The 23,352-nt window shown below is 41.3% G+C and overlaps 1 protein-coding gene across 1 annotated transcript in view; it reads right to left on the reverse strand.

The window, feature by feature from the left end:
- CLIC6 (chloride intracellular channel 6) overlaps window positions 1–23,352 on the reverse strand; it is a 51,830-nt gene that overhangs the window by 3,652 nt on the left and 24,826 nt on the right. Inside the window, exons 3-6 of the mRNA XM_030578328.1 lie at window positions 9,302–9,411; window positions 8,623–8,748; window positions 5,016–5,122; window positions 294–475 (exon numbers count right to left, since the gene is read on the reverse strand). Coding sequence (XP_030434188.1) covers window positions 294–475; window positions 5,016–5,122; window positions 8,623–8,748; window positions 9,302–9,411 — 525 coding nt within the window. The remainder of the gene's footprint in view (window positions 1–293; window positions 476–5,015; window positions 5,123–8,622; window positions 8,749–9,301; window positions 9,412–23,352) is intronic.

Here is a 23,352-nt window from a genome sequence, read left to right on the forward strand (position 1 = left end):
TCCAGCAGGTAGTATAGACCTGGCCTTAGCTAAATTTATTTTTAGATAGGTCATCTAACAAAAGTGTGGAATCCAGACATTAGGATTAGGGCATTATGCTGTTATTTGAGTAAACCCAGAGGATATTAGACATGCTATACTAAATTTCATTCTGACTCACATTCTCACCCTGGACTGAGATAGCATTTGTGTGTCTGTTTCAGTAAAGACGTGGGGTTTCTTTTGTCATTTTTAAATGCACTTGTGCATCAGCGCTGCTAGTCTTTGCAAATCATAGAAGAGAAAATCCAAACCTTAATGATGTGGAGCTTTGGTAAGAGGTTGCAGTCTGCTAAGGTGAGCTCATCTCCATCCAGGAATTTCCTGCTGGAAACAGTGATGTCTTCAGTGCTATAGGCATCAATTTCATCAGGCAAGGGGGTATTTAAATAGTTATCCAGCCTCCTTAGGGCCTTAAGTAAGGCTTTTTCCAAATCTAGATTAAGAAAAATAGAGATTAGAGAAAAGTGAACTGAGTTCACTCTAAAAGTAGAATAAACCCAGGAGATCAGATATTTCCAAACACTAAGCCCACTCACACTGAAGTCCTCCCAAGCCAATCTCAATGCACAGGAAAAACTCGTCATATTCAAAAAGCTGCCCCTTATCCTAATTCAAATCCCTTCTGAGAACTACCTGTGCTATGATGGTATAAATCATTTCCATCTGACATTAGTGAGGCAACAGGTGAGTTATAACTTCTGTTTTTTTTCTAATCTGTTCAGTTTATTATTACCCCATTCTCTGAAACCATCCAAGTCGTTTATCCATTTCTGCCATTAATCTTATCTGAAATATAGGCCTAGTCTATACCAGAAAAGGTTTGCTAGTATAGCTATACTGGTATAGTCAATAGTCACACTGGCAAACCATCCTACTGTAAATGCAACTTCTGTTGGTAGAAGCATACTTTTTCTGATATAGCTCATGCTGGTTCCTCAAGCAAAATAAGCTCCATCAGTAAAAGCACTTTTATGCTGGTTTAACTGCATCTACACAAGGGCTTTTGCTGGGATAGAAATGTCATTAAAAAAACCACCCCCATGACCAGTAATACTCTGGAGGCAAAAGTTTTAAGTGTGTACTTGTCCATAGAGCAATCTGAGATATAAAGTTTGTTAAGTACAGTTGCTGTATCTGTACCCTCTCTAGCACAATGGGGCCTGATCCTTTACTGGGCTTGCTAAGTATTAATGTAAAAGGGAATACCAAAAGTGCTAGTGAGGTTAATTGGTAGAGATTTGCCAAAATCAGGTTTAGTGGGGCTAAACGTAATGGATTTATATTAAAGATGAATTTGGTTCTGTGATTCCTGCTGCTGTTTATTTACCTATTCTTCTTTACCCCCATTTAAAAAGGTGTGTAACAAAACTAACAAAAAACTAACAAACTACCCAAACTAACAAAAACCCAACACACCCTTCAAACCCCCTGAAACATACTTGAACATAAAAAGTACATACTTCAAAGGGTTAGATTCGTGCAATTGAAAAAAAAGTTTGCCCTTTTTCTTTATTAGAGTGGTGGATGCGGGTGGGGAATGTCTGCAAAAATCTTTTTTTCTCTCTCTAGAAGACTGGTAAAACCAACTGAGTTGAAATGGTTTACAAAATATCTTTCTGGACACGTTTACACCAAATTTCAGCAGGAAGGGTAAGGCTGATTGAGACTATTCAGTCAAAAGAGTTTGACAGAAAATTGCAACTAACAATTTTTTTGTGAAAAGTGTTTTATTTCTGTGAAAAAGTTTGATTTTTCATCAAAAAATCAACCACCTGAAAATCTAAATATTTCAGCCAAAACCCAAGATTTTGATTTGGAAATGCTGCCATGGTGCCTAAAGAGCTGTAATTTAGGGTATGTCTGCACTGCAATTAAAAACCCATGGCTGACCCTTGCCAGTTGACTCAGGCTTGTGGGACTGGGGCTAAAGGGCTGTTTAATTGCTGTACACATGTTCGGGCTCAGGCTGCAGCTCTCATTTCAGCTTGGGCTCCGGATGGAGCCCAAATGTCTACATCACAATTAAACAGCTCCTTAGCCTGAGCACCTCAAGCCCAAATCAGCTGGCATGGGCCAGCTGATTTGGGGTGAGTTTTTAATTGCAGTTTAGACATACCCTTGTTGACTCATGTCTCCATTCTCCTCTATGAGCCAGGTTACCCAGGGGGACAACCTCTCCAATAACAGAAAATGGGCAAGAGTTCACATGAATTCCACTCGCTCTCCAAGAGGGAAGACCACAGTCCATTAAGGGAGATGTAGTCTGACCAGGGAGCCCAGTTTATAGAGGAGAAAGGGGTCATGAAGCACCTGAAATACAAATCTTATGAAGCACTAGGGCAGCATTTCCAAAAACTGTTCTTTCAGTTTTTAGCCCAATTTCAGTTTTGTCCCAATTATTTTGGTATTTGAATTTTTGCTAAAGATCATAGTTTTCCTGGGGCGGGGGAGGGGTGGAACACTTTTCAACCAGCTCTAAGGAAGGGCGAAAATTCCCTAAGTGCAGAGGAACAGATTCAAGTACGAAGCATTCCACACCACTCAAGCCCCCATGTCAGGATACCAGGACAATAAGGATAGAGGTGGTTATACTGGAAGGTGTTAATGGCTGACATCAAGTGAATCTTTGACCCACAGACAATCACAGGCCTAGATAAAGCAAATGGGGTATGCTAAAGCACCTTTCTTTCAGACAGAGCAACTGAGCCCCTTTATGCAGTTATATAGCTGAAAACAAAAGAAGCCACAGTCCAAGGCAATGGGACACATGGCAAGGCTGATTGGAAGCTAAGACTTGTGATTTTAGGGGTTCTATGATTTCAGATGTAGGAGTTAGGGGATTGTTTGTAGCTGTGTGTCAGAGGCAGAAATGCTTTGAGAAACCAGGGGACAGCAGAGAGAAGCATGACCCTGAGAAGGAGCAAAAACAGAACTCTTTGGGGGCACAGAACTGATTAGAGAGGGAGACTTGGAAACTGTAAGCAAGGAAACTGCCTGATGCTGTTGGTTGTTTCTATTGTGTTCAGGGAAACAGGACTCTGTGTACAATTGCACCAAAGAAATACCTGCTTTGTATCACCCATTTTTCCTCCCAACAGAAACAATCCAGCAAGGCCCTGAATATTGGCTAACAGCTCAGAGCAAGAGAGAGATGATAGCGGGCACCTTCACACTGTGTGCATGCCCCGGACGATGAGTGGTGGGCTCCTCAAAACCTGACACAAGAAGGGAGGTGTTGAGGGAAGGTTCAGCCATTGGATCCTTGCATATATGAATGCAGTGGCTGGATAAACAGGAACTCTGAATGATGGATATGGCCATGTAGTCCCTCAGCATGCTGCTAGGCTGGGAAAGGTGAATTCCAATCCGTGCTTGGTTTCTCATTTAAAGCTTATTGATTTCAGCTTTGTGAAGGGGAAGGGAAGGGGACTTCAATCACAGTGAATATAGATGGCTGGTCCAGAGAGTGAGGAATTTCTGTCAAATTCTCATCTACCTCTAGGCCAGGAAACATTATGACCATTTGTAGAAATATGTACCATAATTCCATAGTCTTAGAATAAATTTTAATTATTTGACTTTAAAAAGTTGCACTGGCATAAAAATTCCCACATTTTGGAGCTAGTCAAATTGCTTCAGAAAAATCCTAGAAAAATAGGATTTATTACACAAATAGTACTATTCCAAATTAATTCTCTTAGCTATTTCAATTTCACTGTCAAAAAAATTAGAGTATATTATACTTTTGTGACAAAGTTCTGTCCTTGTCTCAGTGGGTCCCATGCTTCCTGGCAGATTTCACTAGCCTCAGAGGCTCACTGTGACTCTCCACATAGTCCTTCTCTCTCTAGAGGCAAGAGTCACAGTCTACTGAGCCATTTTCATCATAAGCCAGCAAGGGAGGTGAGAAGAAGCAATCCTCCCTTGCAAGTCTGTTGTCTCTAGTCTTAGTGATTAATCAGGGGGGAGCCTGGGCCCATCCTCTACTCCGGGCTCCAGCCCAGGGACCCTAATAGTCACAGCTATGGTAGCTGACTTTTTGGAAATAGGACAATAGTACAATTCCCTGGGCCACTTCCCCAGAGCAGCCCCCGCTTCCTTAATATCTACTTCACCATTATCTCAGGGCTTCCTTCCTTGCACCTGATATGGTTTGTACTGCTTAGTTTCTGCAACAGCACAGCCTCCTCCTACAGCTCCTGACACATGCACCCAACTGACTAACTGGGAGGCTTTTAACTAGTTTCAGTCAGCCCCTAATTGGCTTCAGGTGTCCCAATCAACCTAGCATCCTCCCTGCCTTCTGAAAAGATCTTAATTGGCCCCAGGTGTCTTAATCGACCTGGAGCAGCTGCCATTTACTTATTCAGGTAACAGGGATTTGTTTAGCCTGGGGCTAATATCTGTCTCCCACTACTTTTCTATAGCCTTCTGGCCTTGCCCTGGCACATTATATATACTTACTTAGTATGTTCATTTCATTAACTTTATACCACTTCTTTTAAAGTTGAAGAAAAAAGCATTTGCTTTTTTGTATTCCATTCATAGGTCTGATCCTGCAAATTCTTAGGCACATGCCTAGCTTTTTGGATATGAGTAGTTTTATTGAAGTCAGTGGAAATACTCACCTTCAGCAAGTCAAGCATTTGCAGGATCAGGGCCTTAAATACTGTTCAGCCAAGCCACTGTGATATGGAGAAGTTTGTTGACAAAAACAACAAACTACTAATTCTTTCTTTCACCATAGTGCATATGTGTTGATCTTTCTCTTTAAAACATTACCCCCTCTAGAATCAGGATCTGTAGCTTTCCAGAGCTTCCATGTCCTGGAAAGCCATAGATAGCTTTTGCTTAGAATGAGTCCTTAATGCAAATACAGATTGAACGTTGGTAGAAAACTTTATGCTGTAATTATGTAACTCCAACTCATTCCAGTTATCAACGATAATGATGCAGAGATTGCCGGTACTTACTTTCATTAGCATCTTTTCTTGTGTTCTTTATGAAAGCAGAGAATTTTGCGAACACATCATTTCCTGCAGAATTAGATTCAGGGTGCTTTGGCCCAAGTTTGGGGTACCTGAGGAATTAAAAATACAAGAATGTCATACAACTAGCAGCTTCTTTTATGACATTCAGCAAATTCTGTATTATATGAACAGCAGTTTATTCTACCCCATAGTGAACAAAATATGGCTAAGTATTTTTCATAGGAAACATTCCTAAAATGGAAACTACTTAGACCATATAAAATAAATACTGTGTCAAATGTTTTTCAATTACTCCTAGTATCCAGAAGTTTAATTTTATTTCTTGCCATAACTACTCATCAACTTTCATTATTTTATAACTTGAAGAAAATGAGGGAAATAAATCTCAAAAGCACAAATATAGAGAAACAGTAGGTTACTACAATGGTGTGGAGGTCCTTGCATGAGCCCTCTGCACTAGAGTGAATTTCACTCTTTGAGAATTACTGTACTGACATCATCAGTACAGTAACTCCTCACTTAAAGTCGCCCTGGTTAACATTGTTTCATTGCTGATCAATTAGGGAACATGCTCGTTTAAAGCTGCGCAATGTTCCCTTATAACTTTGATTGGCAGCTGCCTACTTTGTCCACTGCTTGCAGGAAGAGCAGCCTGTTGGAGCTAGGGGTGGGGGCTTGGAACCAGGATGGACCAGCAGCCCCCCTATCAGCTCCCTGCCGTCCTAAGTTCCCTGTGTGGCAGCCTCCCAGCAGGCTATCAATTGGTGGGCAGCTCAGCTGTCCCTCCTCCACTGCCATGGGATGCTCCTGCCCTCTGCCTTGGAGCTGCTCCCAGGAGCCTCCTGCTTGCTGTACAAGGGGGCAGGGGGAAAGAGGGGTACTAATGTCAGGGTGTTCCCATCCCCCCTGCTCCTGCCGCCTACTTACCCCATCTCCATAGAGTGGGGTGACCAGATGTCCTGATAAAATCGAGACTGTCCCAATTTTGAGGAGTTTGTCCCATGTCCCAATCAGAGTACGGTCGGGATGCCATTTGTCCCGACATTTTGTTTCCTGGTCTTCGGCAGCAATTCAGTGGCGAGTCCTTCAGTCGCAGACAGTCTTTGACGGTATTTCGGCGACGGGTGCTTCTGTCTTTGGCGGTAAAGTTTATTACCTCCCGCCGAAATACCGCCAAAGACTGTCTGTGATTGAAGCGCTCTCTGCTGAATTGCCGCCAAACTCCCGGATGGGTGAGTGTAAAAAAAAAAAAAAAGAAGAAAGCCCCCCCTGTGGTGGTCCCGATATTTTCTCCTTAACATCTGGTCTCCCTACCACAGAGCAGGAGGGAGACATGACAGGGCTCAGGACAGAGGGAGCTTGCTGGCAGCAGGGGCTGTCTGAACTTGCTGATCTACTTTAAAAGGCAGTGTACTTGGAGTGGAGTCAGCGTACTTAAAGGGGCAATGCATATCTCTCTCTCGTTCTATCACACACACAGGTGAGAGTCTGTCTCCTATGCTGTCTCCCTTCCCTCCAGTTGTGCTGCCTTGTAGAATGTGAAGCTACATTAACGTGTTAACCCTTGAGGATTGAGTTGACTGCTAGTTCATCATGTAGCAGTAAGGCATTCCCTGGGAAATATCCCACCCTCTTCCACCCTCTGACTTCAGCACCTCAACCAAGCTTCACAATCATCATAGCTGTGAACAGTATTAAATTGTTTGTTTAAGACTTATACTATGTATATGTATATATCTATATCTATATATCTATATCTATATCTATATCATATAGTCTTTTGTCTGGTGAAAAAATTAACCTGGAGCTTACCTCCTCATCCATTTACATTAATTCATATGGGGAAATTGGATTCACTTAACATCGTTTCACTTAGTCTCATTTTTCAGGAACATGACTACAATGTTAAGCGACGAGTTACTGTATTGCTAACTTTAAGAGATCAAAAATAGTGTCGGACCCTCAATAATAATGAGATTTTTTAAAAAAAAAAAAAGATAATATTGTGGTGTTTTAGGTCAGTCTCTTGATTTTTGAACTCTCCCTTGCCTTTCGTCAGGGTGTGTGCATGTGACAATTAGTGTTGCCCACTCTCCCACATGTACTGGATAAGGTGATTTTGGCCCCTGCTGCAGAAGCTCTTACCTGCCCAACAATTAATCCTGTCCTCCAGTCCCCCCATCAGTTCTGTCCTCACCCAACCCCCCTCAATTCAGCTCCCATCAGTTCAATCCCCATTGATCCTCGCTGCACTCAGTTTGCCCACCCAGCATTTACTGCATCTGCTCAGAACCTACCATCAACACACACACAGTCAGTGCCCCTGCAGCCTCCAGGCCATATTTCAGCCTTACTATCCTTACCTCTGCTGCTCTTAGGGTTCTTCTCCTTCCCCAGGCCTAGGGTTGGCTGCAGTGGGGTCCCCTCTCCTATTTCCCAGTCTGGCAGCAGGAGCCAGGCTTAATTTTATTTAGAAATTGCATCTCTCACCGTCAATTCATGAGAGTTGGCATGTCTACATCATAACAAACTTGCAGGATATCATCAGTTGATTAGTGCTATAAAGGACAGTTCCTATTGACTTAAATTGGCACGGGAGTCTTTTTATTGATTTCAATAGGTGTTGGCTCAGACATGTTAGGATATAGATATTCAGGCCTGTCTGCAAGGGCCTATACTTTAAGAATTTAGGTGTATTCTTATCACTTAGCTAGTTATAGAGGTATAAAAGAATGAATCAAAATGGATAGTGTGAAAAGGTGCTGTTGTGCACCTGCTGGGGGATAGGGAAATTCGAATACCTCACAGGGATGCAGAAACTAATAGTCTGATCTCTTCATGACCCCTTGCGGCTGTTAAACATGCATACTATCGAGAGTGAAGGAATAAGCTCTCTAACAAGACCCTTTATTAACTCTAGGGAGCTGCTATTTTGCCATCTCTTTGAAAAGGAAATTTTGATACTGAAATTGCAGACAGTTATTGCACGTTACACAAAGCAAATTAGTAGTTAATCTCCATTGCATGGACTATAAAACTAAATAATTTCTGATGACTTGTCCTTAACTAACAGAACATGCAGAGAGCCAGATCCTTGGCTGGTGTAAACCAGCATAGCTCCACTGAAATCAATGGCCCTGTGCTAATTGACGCCAGCTGATGATTTGGCCCAGAGAAAATACTGCTGGAAGAGCAAATTTAAATAGAGATTTTTTTAACATTGATAAAGTTTCTTTAATTTACAGTAATTGTGTTCAAACCTGTGCAGTGCTGAGCACTGTCAATTCCCATTTACTTCAGTCACTGGGAGTCGAGCAATCAGCATCTAACACTCACGATCTCACAGGAACAACATCATTATGCTACGTCTCACTTCTCCTTCCAGTGGAGTCAACAGCAACGCTCATTGAGTTCAATCAGAGCACAATCAGACTTTCTTATATAGTTCATATATATATATTTTAAGGCATGAAAGTGACCAAGGACCTGATCCTGCTGTCATTGAAACCAGTGGGTATTTTGCCAGGGAGTGCAGTGAAGGTAGGTATGAAGGACAAAAAGCAAAATATGACACGCAAGAGCACAGTACCTTGGTGGTGTTAATTTTTCCTCTAGGAACTCCTCGATCTTATTGACATCAATTTTCACTTCACCATCAAAAGTCATGAAGGGAGGGTTTGTTCCTGGGGCTAGATTCTGTAAGTCTGCAGGTTTTCTAAAAGGGTACAAACACCTTGGGTAAGTAGCTATGTGAGAGACATTTTAAATTCCTACACTTAGTAGTAGTAACCTGTTTCACCTTTACAATAGTATACTGGTATTATTTAAAGCAAATAAAATAGGTTAAATTATCCTTGTAATTACTGGGTAACCATGGACAAATCACCTCCCTTTTTCCATCTCAGCTTACCTGTTTGTAAAGATAAGGCGTAACCTTCTGCCTCAGAGAGATGTTGTAAGAATTCATTAGTATTAACTAATTAATATCTGTTTCATGCATTGACCATATAGAATATGAGTCTCCCCTCACTTACACCTATTTTACATCATGTTACACCATCGATTTCAGTGGAATTATTACTGTTTTACATCAGTTTAAATCAGATAAAAATCCGGCCTATAAAGAGCTATGAAAATATCAATTAGCTGCACAAATAATGGCAGTCAGTTTGCATGTGTTATTCAAAGTTACCACAAGCAATACATTCTTTAAAATAATCATTTTGCTAATGTTCTTCTGAAAATGAAATTATCTATTGTAATCTTACCTTTTCAAGTCTACAGTTGTTACATTAAATATAACTCCTTTTAGCCACAGAATCATAAAAAGACGCTGAGAAAATGGGCAATTTCCAATGCTTTCCCCATCACTACCAGCCTACAATGAAAAACAATAATATATGCTTTTAGCTAAACTATTTTTATAATGGCAAAGTCAGTCAGCTGTCTGCTGTTTAAACAACATTCAGATCTGGTGAAAGCAGGTGCAACTCATTGTAATCATTTATAATGAAAACAACAAGGAGTCCGATGGCACCTTAAAGACTAACGGATTTATTTGGACATAAGCTTTTGTGGGTAAAAACACGCACTTCTTAAGGTGCAACTGGACTCCTTGTTATTTTCGTGGATACAGACTAACACGGCTACCCCCTGACACTTGACACATTTATAATGAAATAGTTCTATGCAACATTTCTTTATATACTCCTCCAAACACTTGTAAAGTCTCCTTAGAAATGGATGTTCTAAAATTTTTTTTTTCAGAGTATAACTAACATTTTTATAAACTAGTGAACAAAATTCAAATCATAGCATTACTTTAAAAGAAAGATTCCATGTTAACATAAATCTCTCTAAATACTTATATATATTCTTAACACATTTATACCAGTTATGACTCCTGGAAACACCAGTAAGAAAAGATGTCGCAAAATACATTACATCATTAATTGAGATGTAGTGCCAAGAACAGTTAGGAGGCTAATTCAAATAAATCTCTCCTGCATCCTGTGCTTGCAATCCTCATGACAATTGTCAGAGTAGTGCCAGCTCCATGCTTCTGTCAGAGACGGTGGACAGTGAGGAGAGTCATGCAGGTTCATGGGATTTTTTTCGAAAGACATGAAAATTGTGGGATCCAGATGATAGTATGGGAGGGAGAAAGTTGCATGCTGGGAAGTTGATCATTTGTTCCCAGTGATCTTTGTGTGATTTGTTTCTGCCTCACCATGCATTGCAAAAACTTCCCAAAGCCAGTGTACTGGAAGGTGGTGAGTTGCACCTACTCATGGTGCACTGCACTGTGAATGAACACAAGCGCTCCTGGTGAATATGAGCAGCGCCGATGCAAGAAGCCAAGTATGTACATGCACAAGCAATATACTAACTGTGGTGGCTTTATGCCAATGTAATTTGTGTTGGCAAAAGTCTACAGTGTAGATATGCCTCTGTCTTTCCTTATACCACTGTCTCTCAACCTGCCAGACAACTGTACCCCTTTCAGGAGTCCTATTTGTCTTGTGTCCCCTCAAGTTTCACTTCACTTAAAAACTACTTGCTTACACAAATCAGACATAAAAATACAAAAGGGTCACAACACACTATTATTGAACAACTGCTGACTTTCTCATCTTACCATATACTTATAAAATAAATCAATTAGAATATAAATACTGTACTTACATTTCAGTGTGTAGCATATAGAGCAGTATAAACAAGTCATTGTCTGTATGAAATTTTAGTTTGTACTGACTTTGCTAGAGCTTTTTATGTAACCTGTTGTAACACTAGGCAAATATCTAAATGACCCAATGTACCCCTTGGAAGACCTCTCCATACCCCCATGTTTACACGTACCCCTGGTTGAGAACCACTACTTTATACAGCTTTGGCATAACTTGAGCAAGTTACATTTGTATTTACCTCCCGCTAGAGATTCCCTATTAACTCTGTCATTTTTGTCTGGCTTGTTCTTCAATATAGTTCTTTGAAGCTTGTAACACTTTCCAAGGTTTATACTGGCCATGTTTCCTCCCTAGAGAAGTTACGCACAATCTCATAATAATACAAAAACCTTGCATTTTTAATACAATGGACTCCATACCTGTCATATGAGGGTTTTACAAACAAGATAGGAGTTACTGGGACACCTAGCTTCTTGACTTCATTATGCTCCATTGCTAGGATGCATCAACATTAATAAAGGCTAAGATTATCAAGCTGATAAACACCATCATAATATCACAGAGAATTTTGTTTGGAAGCATTAGTTAAATAAGATATAAATATTGTAATACCAAGTTATACATCACTATAAGCTCTTGTTTTCAGGTTCTGGCTGAAGAAGGGTGTTATTGTATAACAGACCTGGGGATGCCTATCTGCTCACCCCGGCTGCTTTTAATTTCACCAGCTCAGCTGACTGACAGCTCCTTCAAGTGAGCAGTCTGCCACGACTTACCAAAGTAAGGACAAAACACAGGCGCCAGCTTCCTCATTTCTCCCGGGGTGCTTGACCCCTCTCTGTTCCCCAGGCCCTACCCCCACGACCCCACCCCTGTTCTGCCTCTTCCCACCCTGTTCCATCCCCTCCCCTGAGCGCCTTGCCCTCACTCCACCCCCTCTCCCTAGCGCCTCCTGCATGCCACTAAATAGATGATCCGTGGTGGGCGGGAGGTGCTGGGAGGGAGGGGCAGGATCTATTCGGCAGGGCCGCCAGTGGGTGGAGCACCCAAGGAGTCAGCACCTAGGGGATAAAATATTGTTTTCTATTAAAAAAAAACTGATGGAACCGGCCCTGAAAACAGGGATATGTCTGTCTTTAGGGACACGTTTACCCTATTTATTTATTTAAAAAAACAGTGTAGAGGGAGGTGTGAGAATGGTGAACAAATCAGTTAATTTTTATTTTTTTTTGGGATGGTGGGACACCACACCTGTCCCTGCTACTAGGTAATGATCAGTGGTGGCATTTCAAAATGAAATTAAAATGAAAATGGAATTTTAGAGTTTTATAGATAGTGCTGAAAAGTAAAGTAACAAAGGCATTTAAACTCATCAAAAGCAGTTGTATATTTATGACAAGGGAATTTGATTTATATATAATAAAAAAATCTCAAATGATAGTAAATTGTTGCACCTTGAGAAAACAAGGGGCATCTCTCCTGAAAAGCAAAACATATACCCATTCTTTCTAAACAATCGGACATTCACAAAAGAAATCCCCTTGTCAGGCTTACTGTTGCATTCAGAGAACTTTACAGATCATTAAGTGATCAACAGTCATAATGGAATGAACTTCTTTTCATGATCCTGTACCAATTTCCCTTGACATAAAAGTTAGAAGCTTGGGTCCCTCTAACTTTTGCTACTGAAGCTGAGCGAATATAGACAGCCAGGCTGTCAGTTTGTTTTGTCTCCCATCACCTTGGTAACAGTAAATTTCAGGGATTCAGAAGAGCAGCTTCCATCCTGCTCTTCTGTGTAACTTTCCATAAGGTGGAGTCAGGGATCCAGATGAAGACAGACACGTTACCATGACAAATGCAGAAGTGAAGTAGACAATGAGTCCATCAATTTGTTATTAAACTGGAATGACAAATAGTCTACCAACAACGTAGTTATCTGTTTGCTTAGGAATTGGCAGCTTTTAGAACTGCTATAGAAGCACCGGGATGGCTTTTTTATAAGTGCAATGTTTTAATGATTGAGAAAGTTTTATGTTCTGGGGGCATCAGCTTGATTTAGGGGAATAATACTGGTTTTCCCATTTGTCTATTTTGTGATAGATTATGAATACAATAATGAATAGCCAACTTTTTTCCCTTTTCTTCTATACATCTATCAAGTTGCTGGTAACAATCAGTGAGAGATGTGCTTAAAATAATGAGGAAATGGCTAAAATGAAGGACAAAACATTGCCAAAGAATTATACAACAAACTGTAAATGTTTTGAAAATAATGTAAATATTTTTTTCAATAATTTTAGGGCCCAGTCCTGTATGCTGTTGGGTTCTTTGGTTCCCACTGAAGTCCAACGGTTTGCAGGTTTTGTCCCTTTCCATATTTTGCAAGATGAAAACCAAGGTATACTAGCAGCATGATAGTAGTCTATATATTTTCAGGAACCAACTATGAATTTTCTACTGAATGGAGCTTACTGTGTTTGTCCAGTGGTGTTGCCTCCTGTGGTTACAAAAACAGCATTTTGATTTAAAACCAAAAATAAATTAAATTGTTTCTCAATGTTTCCCCATTTCCCTCTGGGACACAAGTTTTATAACTTTTATAAGTTTTATAAAAAGCTCCCAAGCTTAAACGTTTTGTGGGAGTTCCTTGTTAAAACATTGGCATGACATCAATTCACCCTTCCTGATCCAAAACCCTGGGCATACAGGCTGTGTAATAGGGGTGTCATTTGCTATGGGGCAGAGGGGGCAGTTGCCTGATGCCTCCAGACCTTGGTTTTGTCCCTCCCTCTGACTTTTCATAGCTCCTTGACAGCCGGTGATGCGGTGTCTCCCTCAGGTCTCTGGGGGCCACTGTGGGGCAGGCTGGGCCAGAGCACCTTATCACTGTGTTGTCAGCACCACTCCCTCTCAACACTGGCTGGACAGGAAGCAGCAGTGGCACCCTGGGGTTGAGCTCAGCTTGGAGAGGGCCAGGCCCCAATCTCTGTCCTGTGCCAGCCATCGGTGACACACATATACCTCAGCTCATCTTCCTCCCAATGTCCGGCATAGGACCAGTCTGTCATCTCCCCGTTCCACTCCACACCCCCAAGATGGGACCAAACTTTCCTCATCTCTCCTAAATTTTTCTAAAATGATGGCCCTGTAATGCAACATGTCCTGAAGGTTCATAAACTCTGGCTATATAAGCCGAAGACAGGGAAGTGAGTTCCAGAGCTAAGGGCCCCAAACTGAGAATACTCTGCCAACAGCCGTCTCCTTCTTATACCGGGGAATGACTCACTCAGGTGTCCCAGCTGATCTCAACCAGTGCAAGGAGAGAGGCAGTCTCTCATGTAGTCATACCCAAACCATTGTCCACCCTATTACTGGGGAGGACTCTCATGTAGACAGCACCATATTTAAAGGCCTGAAAGACCTGAAGCTGCTGGGGACCCCAACTTAATGGAACGGGGAGCAGACCAACTGTCATGGGCCTTCAGGAGCTCTGCATTAGCCGCCTCTGATGCAATTATGGATGACAGTAGCTTGCCTCCAACTCTGCAGGGACAGCCTCTAACAATAGTAAGGAGTAATAGTAAGCCTCTAACCTAGTAAGGAGGGCTTTAAACTAGGTTCGACGGGGACAGGTGAGCAAAGCCCACAGGTAAGTGGGGAACAAGACCTGGGAGATGGGTTGGAAACAGGAGGGAGCACGGGTTATAATGGCAGAGAGGAAGGAGGGTCAGGGCAAAGCTGGGAGGCAAGATCAAACCAGTATCTTAGATGCCTATATACAAATGCAAGAAGTATGGGTAATAAGCAGGAGGAACTGGAAGTGCTAATAATTAAAAACAACTATGACATTATTGGCATTACTGAAACTTGGTGGGATAATACACATGACTGGAATGTTGGTGTGGATGGGTATAGTTTGCTCAGGAAGGATAGACGGGGAAAAAGGGAGGAGGTGTTGCCTTATATATTAAAAATGTACACACTTGGACTGAGGTGGAGATGGACATAGGAGACGGAAGTGTGGAGAGTCTCTGGGTTAGGCTAAAAGGGGTAAAAAACACGGGTGATGTCGTGCTGGGAGTCTACTACAGGCCACCTAATCAGGTGGAAGAGGTGGATGAGGCTTTTTTCAAACAACTAACAAAATCATCCAAAGCCCAAGATTTGGTGTTGATGGGGGACTTCAACTATCCAGATATATGTTGGGAAAATAACACCGCGGGGCACAGACTATCCAATAAGTTCCTGGACTGCATAGCAGACAACTTTTTATTTCAGAAAGTTGAAAAAGCTACTGGGGGGGAAGCTGTTCTAGACTTGATTTTAACAAATAGGGAGGAACTTGTTGAGAATTTGAAAGTAGAAGGAAGCTTGGGTGAAAGTGATCATGAAATCATAGAATTTGCAATTCTAAGGAAGGGTAGAAGGGAGTACAGCAGAATAGAGACAATGGATTTCAGGAAGGCGGATTTTGGTAAGCTCAGAGAGCTGATAGGTAAGGTCCCATGGGAATTAAGACTGAGGGGAAAAACAACCGAGGAAAGTTGGCAGTTTTTCAAAGGGATGCTATTAAGGGCCCAAAAGCAAGTTATTCCGATGGTTAGGAAAGATAGAAAATGTGGCAAAAGACCACCTTGGCTTACCCTTGAGATCTTGCGTGACCTACAAAATAAAAAGGCGTCATATAAAAAATGGAAACTAGGTCAGATCACGAAGGATGAATATAGGCAAATAACACAGGAATGCAGAGGCAAGATTAGAAAAGCAAAGGCACAGAATGAACTCAAACTAGCTATGGGAATAAAGGGAAAGAAGAAGACTTTTTATCAATACTTTAGAAGCAAGAGGAAGACTAAGGACAGGGTAGGCCCACTGCTCAATGAGGAGGGGGAAACAGTAACGGGAGACTTGGAAATGGCAGAGATGCTTAATGACTTCTTTGTTTCGGTCTTCACTGAGAAGTCTGAAGGAATGTCTAGTATAGTGAATGCTTACGGGAAGAGGGTAGGTTTAGAAGATAAAATAAAAAAAGAGCAAGTAAAAAATCACTTAGAAAAATTAGATGCCCGCAAGTCACCAGGGCCTGATGAAATGCATCCTAGAATACTCAAGGAGTTAATAGAAGAGGTATCTGAGCCTCTAGCTATTATCTTTGGGAAATCATGGGAGACCAGGGAGATTCCAGAAGACTGGAAGTGGGCAAATATAGTGCCCATCTATAAAAAGGGAAATAAAAACAACCCAGGAAACTACAGACCAGTTAGTTTAACTTCTGTGCCAGGGAAGATAATGGAGCAGGTAATCAAAGAAATCATCTGCAAACACTTGGAAGGTGGTAAGGTGATAGGGAATAGCCAGCATGGATTTTTAAAGAACAAATCGTGTCAAACTAATCTGATAGCGTTCTTTGATAGGATAACGAGCCTTGTGGATAAGGGAGAAGCGGTGGATATGATATACCTAGACTTTAGTAAGGCATTTGATACGGTCTCGCATGATATTCTTATAGATAAACTAGGAAAGTACAATTTAGATGGGGCTACTATAAGGTGGGTGCATAACTGGCTGGATAACCTTCTCAGAGAGTAGTTGTTAATGGCTCCCAATCCTGCTGGAAAGGTATAACAAGTTAGGTTCCGCAGGGGTCTGTTTTGGGACCGGTTCTGTTCAATATCTTCATCAACGATTTAGATGTTGGCATAGAAAGTACGCTTATTAAGTTTGCGGACGATACCAAACTGGGAGGGATTGCAACTGCTTTGGAGGACAGGGTCAAAATTCAAAATGATCTGGACAAATTGGAGAAATGGTCTGAGGTAAACAGGATGAAGTTCAATAAAGATAAATGCAAAGTGCTCCACCTAGGAAGGAACAATCAGTTTCACACATACAGAGTGGGAAGAGACTGTCTAGGAAGGAGTATAGTAGAAAGAGATCTAGAGGTCATAGTAGACCACAAGCTTAATATGAGTCAACAGTGTGATACTGTTGCAAAAAAAGCAAACGTGATTCTGGGATGCCTTAACAGGTGTGTTGTAAACAAGACACGAGAAGTCATTCTTCCGCTTTACTCTGCGCTGGTTAGGCCTCAACTGGAGTATTGTGTCCAGTTCTGGGCACCGCATTTCAAGAAAGATGTGGAGAAATTGGAGAGGATCCAGAGAAGAGCAACAAGAATGATTAAAGGTCTTGAGAACATGTCCTATGAAGGAAGGCTGAAGGAATTGGGTTTGTTTAGTTTGGAAAAGAGAAGACTGAGAGGGGACATGATAGCAGTTTTCAGGTATCTAAAAGGGTGTCATCAGGAGGAGGGAGAAAACTTGTTCATCTTAGCCTCCAATGATAGAACAAGAAGCAATGGGCTTAAACTGCAGCAAGGGAGATTTAGGTTGGACATTAGGAAAAAGTTCCTAACTGTCAGGGTAGTTAAACACTGGAATAGATTGCCTAGGGAGGTTGTGGAATCTCCATCTCTGGAGATATTTAAGAGTAGGTTAGATAAATGTCTATCAGGGATGGTCTAGACAGTATTTGGTCCTGCCATGAGGGCAGGGGACTGGACTCGATGACCTCTCGAGGTCCCTTCCAGTCCTAGAGTCTATGAGTCTATGAGTCTATGAGAATAGCCAAGTTGGAGGCAGGACACAGCAAATCTTGAAACCCATCAGCAGCATAAGAAGCTACTGACCTACAGCTACTGTAAGAGGTGGAACATAGGACCTGAGGCAGATGACCCTAGGTTGTCTAGGTTCTTTCCTTGTCATTTTAACAGTCTATGAATCTGATGCAGAACTTAACATCCTCTGAAACCTGAACTTCATTTTTTGTGCTTCAAGGTTCTATTTGGGAATGGCAGTAAAGGGTTAATGGAAAACCTTGTGAAGATTCTATTTTCCTACATGTAGTGGGAAATATTATGCTGCACGCTCACAATAGGTTCGTAGGGACCTTAGAAAAACCTATGATAAATACCTGAGGTCTCCAAGATGCCATAGCAACTCGCGACTTATTATAAGGTTAAGCAGAAACCTTAATTCTGAATCTTTTTTCCCCTTTAGTTTAAAGGTGCTGTAATGGAGCATCTGCCCCAGACTGGCTTTTAAGGGGTTAATGGAGCCCTAGGGATGCTGCGCAGAAAGCAGCCAATAGGAGAGGGGCTGTGAGGAGGAGTCAATGAGGGCTGGGCAGGCCTGTATAAGAAGGGCTGCAGGGCAGAGCAGCCTCAGTAGTTCCCTGGAGCTTGAGGAGGGAAGTTCAGGCTCCTAGTAGGAGGAACGAGTGCCAACACTTGGATAGAGCAGTACTGCCAGCAAGGATTGGGGAAGCTAGAGAGAGTTCCTGGCTAGCTGCTAAGACTGGCAGGCTGAAGCCCTGAGGTAAGGATGAAGAATGTGGGGGAATTGTGGGGAAGTGGACCAAAGAAATTAACTGAGGCAGTGGCTAGACTGAGGGACTGTGGTACATTCCCTGGAAGGGAAGGAACACAGAGTGTGGCACAGCCAGAGGGTTGTGTCCTGAAGAGGATGCCATTATTCTTGGAGAGATGTGGATCCTGAAGCAGACATGACTGTGGCAAGACATCACCAGAAGAGGGTGTATTGGTGAGCAGAGCTAATCTCCAGGACAGCCAACAGGAGGTGCTGCAGTGGTGATTGAACCCTGCTATCAGTGCATTTCTATGTTATAAGCAGAAAACTCAACAGAACACACCATCCAACCATAGAATTTCTAATAATGATAAAATCATAATCTTCAGATTGTAAATATGAATTTAAAATTCTTTCTCCAGATAAACTTGCCCAATATACCTTCTAAAATATACCAATCTTTAGACACGGAACAAATTAGTACAAACATCATTACATCCAAAGTGCAACAAAAATGTTCACATTTTAGTGAATCAGAGATGCCAGGCATGCTTGATTCTCCACTGCCTTACACAGTAATACATACCAGTGCAAAGAGTGTAAAAAATGCCACCAAATCAGATATCATTATCTCTCTCTCAATGGCCTGAACTTCTTGTCTTCAGCATTCCCTGATCCTATCACCCCTGGCGTGAGACTCAGGGATATGTCTATGCTGGAGGTGTAATTTCCAGTTCAGGAAGACATATATGTGCTAGCTTTGAGTAAATATCCTAAAACTAAAAGTGTAGCCATGGCAGCACAAGCAGCCAGAGGGGCTAGCCACCTCAGGCATGAGCACGCCTGAGACCCTAAGTATGTATTCAGGTGGCTAGCCTCTCCTGCCATTAGTGCCTCCATGTCTCCCCTTTTAATGTTTAGCATGCTAGCTTGATCAGAGTTAACTTGGTTATGACTGTCTGACTTGGTAATTACACCCCCTAGCCCCAGTGCAGGCATACCCTCAGAACAGCAAACACCTGGGGCCCATGTGTAACAATACAGACTGCTACCACTAGACATTGTACCCCAGTCTTCACAGAAGAGTGAGATGCAAATGAAGACCCTGTTCCTAGATGCATAGGAGAGCTGAGTGGCAGTGGAGAGGAAATAAAATTCTGGTATAGTGCCCTGCTAAAGATGTTAGTATGGCACACCAGCTCATGTGCCTCACTTTCTCCTCATTTCATTTTCAATCAGCTTAATTCATGGTACCAGTGCCTGCCGAGGCTCTGTACAGTCCAGACTCCAACCCTCTGATGATAAAGTTGTTAAAATGGGCCCCTGCCTTCGAATTTCAATCTATGTGCAATATTGGTTCCAGGACAGCTTGTCCTGAATCTGGTAGCAGAAACTTGTGGATGCATGCATCCACGTTCTAGCTTGCCACAGTGCTAGGACAGCCTACAAGCCAGAATCAAAAGCTGGTTTTAATTATTCTAACTCAGGTCAAAACACTGCCTGATCCTTTTCCTCCCCATCCCCTTCACCAATCCAACCTCCACCCCCCCCCCCCACAGCTTCCAGAGCAACCAAAGCACAGAAAAATTGCATGTCATCACCCTCAATAAAATGCTAGTGCAATGTTGTCTAAGCTGCACCCCCAAAGAAGAAAATCCCATCATTCATAATATCATAGGTAACATACTGTACAGTGCACTAATATGTACAATTATCTTATTCTAACATGTTTTTGGTATATCTGCACAGCCGAATAGTGTTTACAAAGTCACTTTCACAAGTTAGAAACAGGTTAACAAATAAGTACATTGAACACTGTAAAATAAAACCTCCATCATTCATTTAATCAATCAGATATTTTGGTTATTAAGGAAATACTTAATTATGACACTGAGGTTTAGTAAATACAGGATTAAAATTGTCAGGGGTAAAATACAAGTTGTGGTTGTCACAAAATTATGGTTCCTGGAGCTGAGACTTTACGAAAAGCACCAAATATCAGGACTTGTAATAAAATAAAATCAAGAGTCCTGCCAAAGCATCATGCTCCTCAAGTCACCCTGTAAAATAGTATATCCCATATTCACCTCTGTGCAGATCTATACAAGGCCCATGCGTTACCTAAGCCCTATTTTGAGGGTCAAAGTGGTATATAGTCATCTGTAGGCCCTCTGCAAAGGACTTAATTCATCCACAGTGCCAGTAGACTTATTAACCATGTTTTTTTTTAAACATATGTATGTCTGCCTGTGGATCAAGCAATCCAGCTTTGACTGAACCACTCCATCCTGACATGAGGAAGGATTTTTCTGTATAGTAAGTGCTGCTTCTTTTGGAGAGTAAGACTCTCTTTCCCTGTGTTACATTGCAGGAATCCGATGCAGTGGTAAGAGAGCCAAGTATGGCCCATCTGCCTGACTTGCTAATGCTGTGAGAAACATAGTGTAGCTATGGAATTTTGCAGCCTGTGAGTAGAAATCCCTGTAATTTTCTCTGCAGTGCTGATCAGTGCTCTACTATGCAAGTTCTTACTGTGACTTAGTGCTGGTTAGGAAAGGGAAAAAAATTGCTAACATTTTCCTTTTTTTGTCCATAGAAAATAGTTCATGGAAATTTTCCAAGCAGCTATAATTTTAATATCCTTATAAATATAGATAGAAGGCAACTTGCAGTACCACCTGGTATTCTACCTGTGAATCACTGTGATTGATGTAACACAAGCCTAATCTTTCAGTTTTGTCCATGAGGGTGAGCTAATTCATCAGGCTAAGTCAATAGCTGTTTTTAGGTTGTTCTGCTACTTAAATAAATGATTCCAGCTACTATCTAGAACAAATGCCATTCACATTTTAATTATGATGGGTCACGGGGTAAGTATGTCTTTCCTAGTCATGTCAGGGCTTAATGAGTTCATTAATCAAACATTTATGAAGGCTGTGTCTGCAGACAAGGAAAATATTAAAGCCACATAAAAGCTTTCATTAAGTTCACTTTTTGACAATTATCTATATACTGTGATGGTATCATTTGATTATTGCTATTTGTAATCACAAGCCATTGCTTAATGTGATTAATAAATTATGCTCCACTATTGTCATCAATTTTTTTTACTGTTTTACTCTCCCATTGTTTGCTCTATGTATGGGACCAACACAAAGGTCCAGACTGGAGAGAAATGTGTCTTGAACCTTCTTTCCTCTTCTATTTAAGCTCACATGGCTGGGTTTTGTAAGCCTGTCTTAAACTTTCAACATGCTAAGAAAGGAGCTTTTACTAGGCAGTGTGGCCTACTGAATAGGGCACTGGAGGGGGACTCAGGAGACTTCAGTTGAAGTCCTCTCTGACATGGGTTTGCTAGGTGAGCACGGGCAAGTCATAGCCATCCCTGTGCCTCAGTTTCCTCATCTGTAAAATGGAGATTTTCATAGTGCACTCCTTTGTGAAGCATTTAGGATTTACAGATGAAAAGTTCTATCTAAGAGATAAGTATTATTATTACTCATAGACTTTAAGGTCAGAAGGGACCATTATGATCATCTAGTCTGACCTCCTGCACAATGCAGGCCATAGAATCTCAACCACCCACTCCTGTAACAAACCCCTAACCTATGTCTGAGTTATTGAAGTCCTCAAATTGTGGTTTGAAGACTTTAAGCTGCAGAGAATCCTCCAGCAAGTGACCCCGTGCCCCATGCTGCAGAGGAAGGCGAAAAACCTCCAGGGCCTCTGCCAATATGCCCTGGAGGAAAATTCCTTCCCGACCCCAAATATGGTGATCAGTTACACCCTGAGCATGTGGGCAAGACTCACCAGCCAGAACCCAGGGAAAGAATTCTCTGTAGTAACTCAGATCCCAACCCATCTAACATCCATCACAGACCACTGGGCATACTTATCTGCTAATAATCAAAGATTAATTGCCAAAATTAGGCTATCCCATCATACCATCCCCTCCATAAACTTATCACACTTAGTCTTGAAGCCAGATATGTCTTTTGCCCCCAGTCCTCCCCTTGGAAGGCTGTTCCAAAACTTGACTCCTCTAATGGTTAGAAACCATCTAATTTCAGGTCTAAACTTCCTAGTGTCCACTTTATATCCATTTGTTCTTGTGTCCACATTGGTACTAAGCTTAAATAATTCCTCTCCCTCCCTAATATTAATCCCTCTAATATATTTATAAAGAGCAATCATATCCCTCCTCAACCTTCTTTTGGTTAGGCTAAACAAGCCAAGTTGTTTGAGTCTCCTTTCATAAGACAGGTTATCCATTCCTCGGATCATCCTAGTAGCCCTTCTCTGTACCTGTTCCAGTTCGTTTGAATTCATCGTTCTTAAACATGGGAGACCAGAACTGCACACAGTATTCTAGATGAGGTCTTATTATTTGTTTTTATATTGTGCGTGTATATATGGTATGATCCAATAGTTAAGGCTTCATGTATTCTGCAGTTGCATGACCACAGAAATTGCTGCAGCTAAAGTTCCATAACAGCTTCTATCAGGACCTCTCAGATTTCAGGCACTCGTAACTTTCTGAAAGTTTCACATATTGAGCTAAAATTTTCCATGCATCTAGCAAATGCCTGACGGTGAAATTTTGTATTTCCTGTTTTTTTGGTTTGAAGTTTGAACTAGGGCTGTCAAACAATTTTTTAAAATTGCAATTAATCTCTACATTAAAAAAAATAGTTATGATTAATCACAGTTTTAATGGCACTGTTAAACAATAATAGAATACCAATTTAAATTATAAATATTTTTGGATGTTTTTCTATATTTTCAAAAATATTGATTTCAATTACAACACAGAATATGAAGTGTATAGTGCTCACTTTATATTTTTATTATAAATATTTGCCCTGTAAAAAGATTTTTAAAAAATCTACAAGTTGAAGCATGAAAGGGCATATGAATGTTTAGCATATGTCATGTAAATACCTTGCAACACCCGCTACAGAAGTGCCATGCAAACGTTTGTTCTCACCATCAGGTGACATTGTAAATAAGAAGTGGGCAGCATTATCTCCCATAAATATAAACAAACTTGTTTCTCTTAGCCATCGGCTGGAGAAGTGGAATTGAGTGGACTTGTAGGCTCTAAATTTTTTTACATTGTTTTGGTTCTTTGAGTGCAGTTATGTGAAAAAAATTATTCTACATTTGCAAGTTACACTTTCATGATAAAGAGATTGCATTACAGTACTTGTATGAGGTGAGTTGAAAAATACCATTTCTTATCATTTTTGCAGTGCAAATATG

Source organism: Gopherus evgoodei, chromosome 1 (assembly GCF_007399415.2).
Source record: "Gopherus evgoodei ecotype Sinaloan lineage chromosome 1, rGopEvg1_v1.p, whole genome shotgun sequence".
NCBI classification, from domain to species: domain Eukaryota; kingdom Metazoa; phylum Chordata; order Testudines; family Testudinidae; genus Gopherus; species Gopherus evgoodei.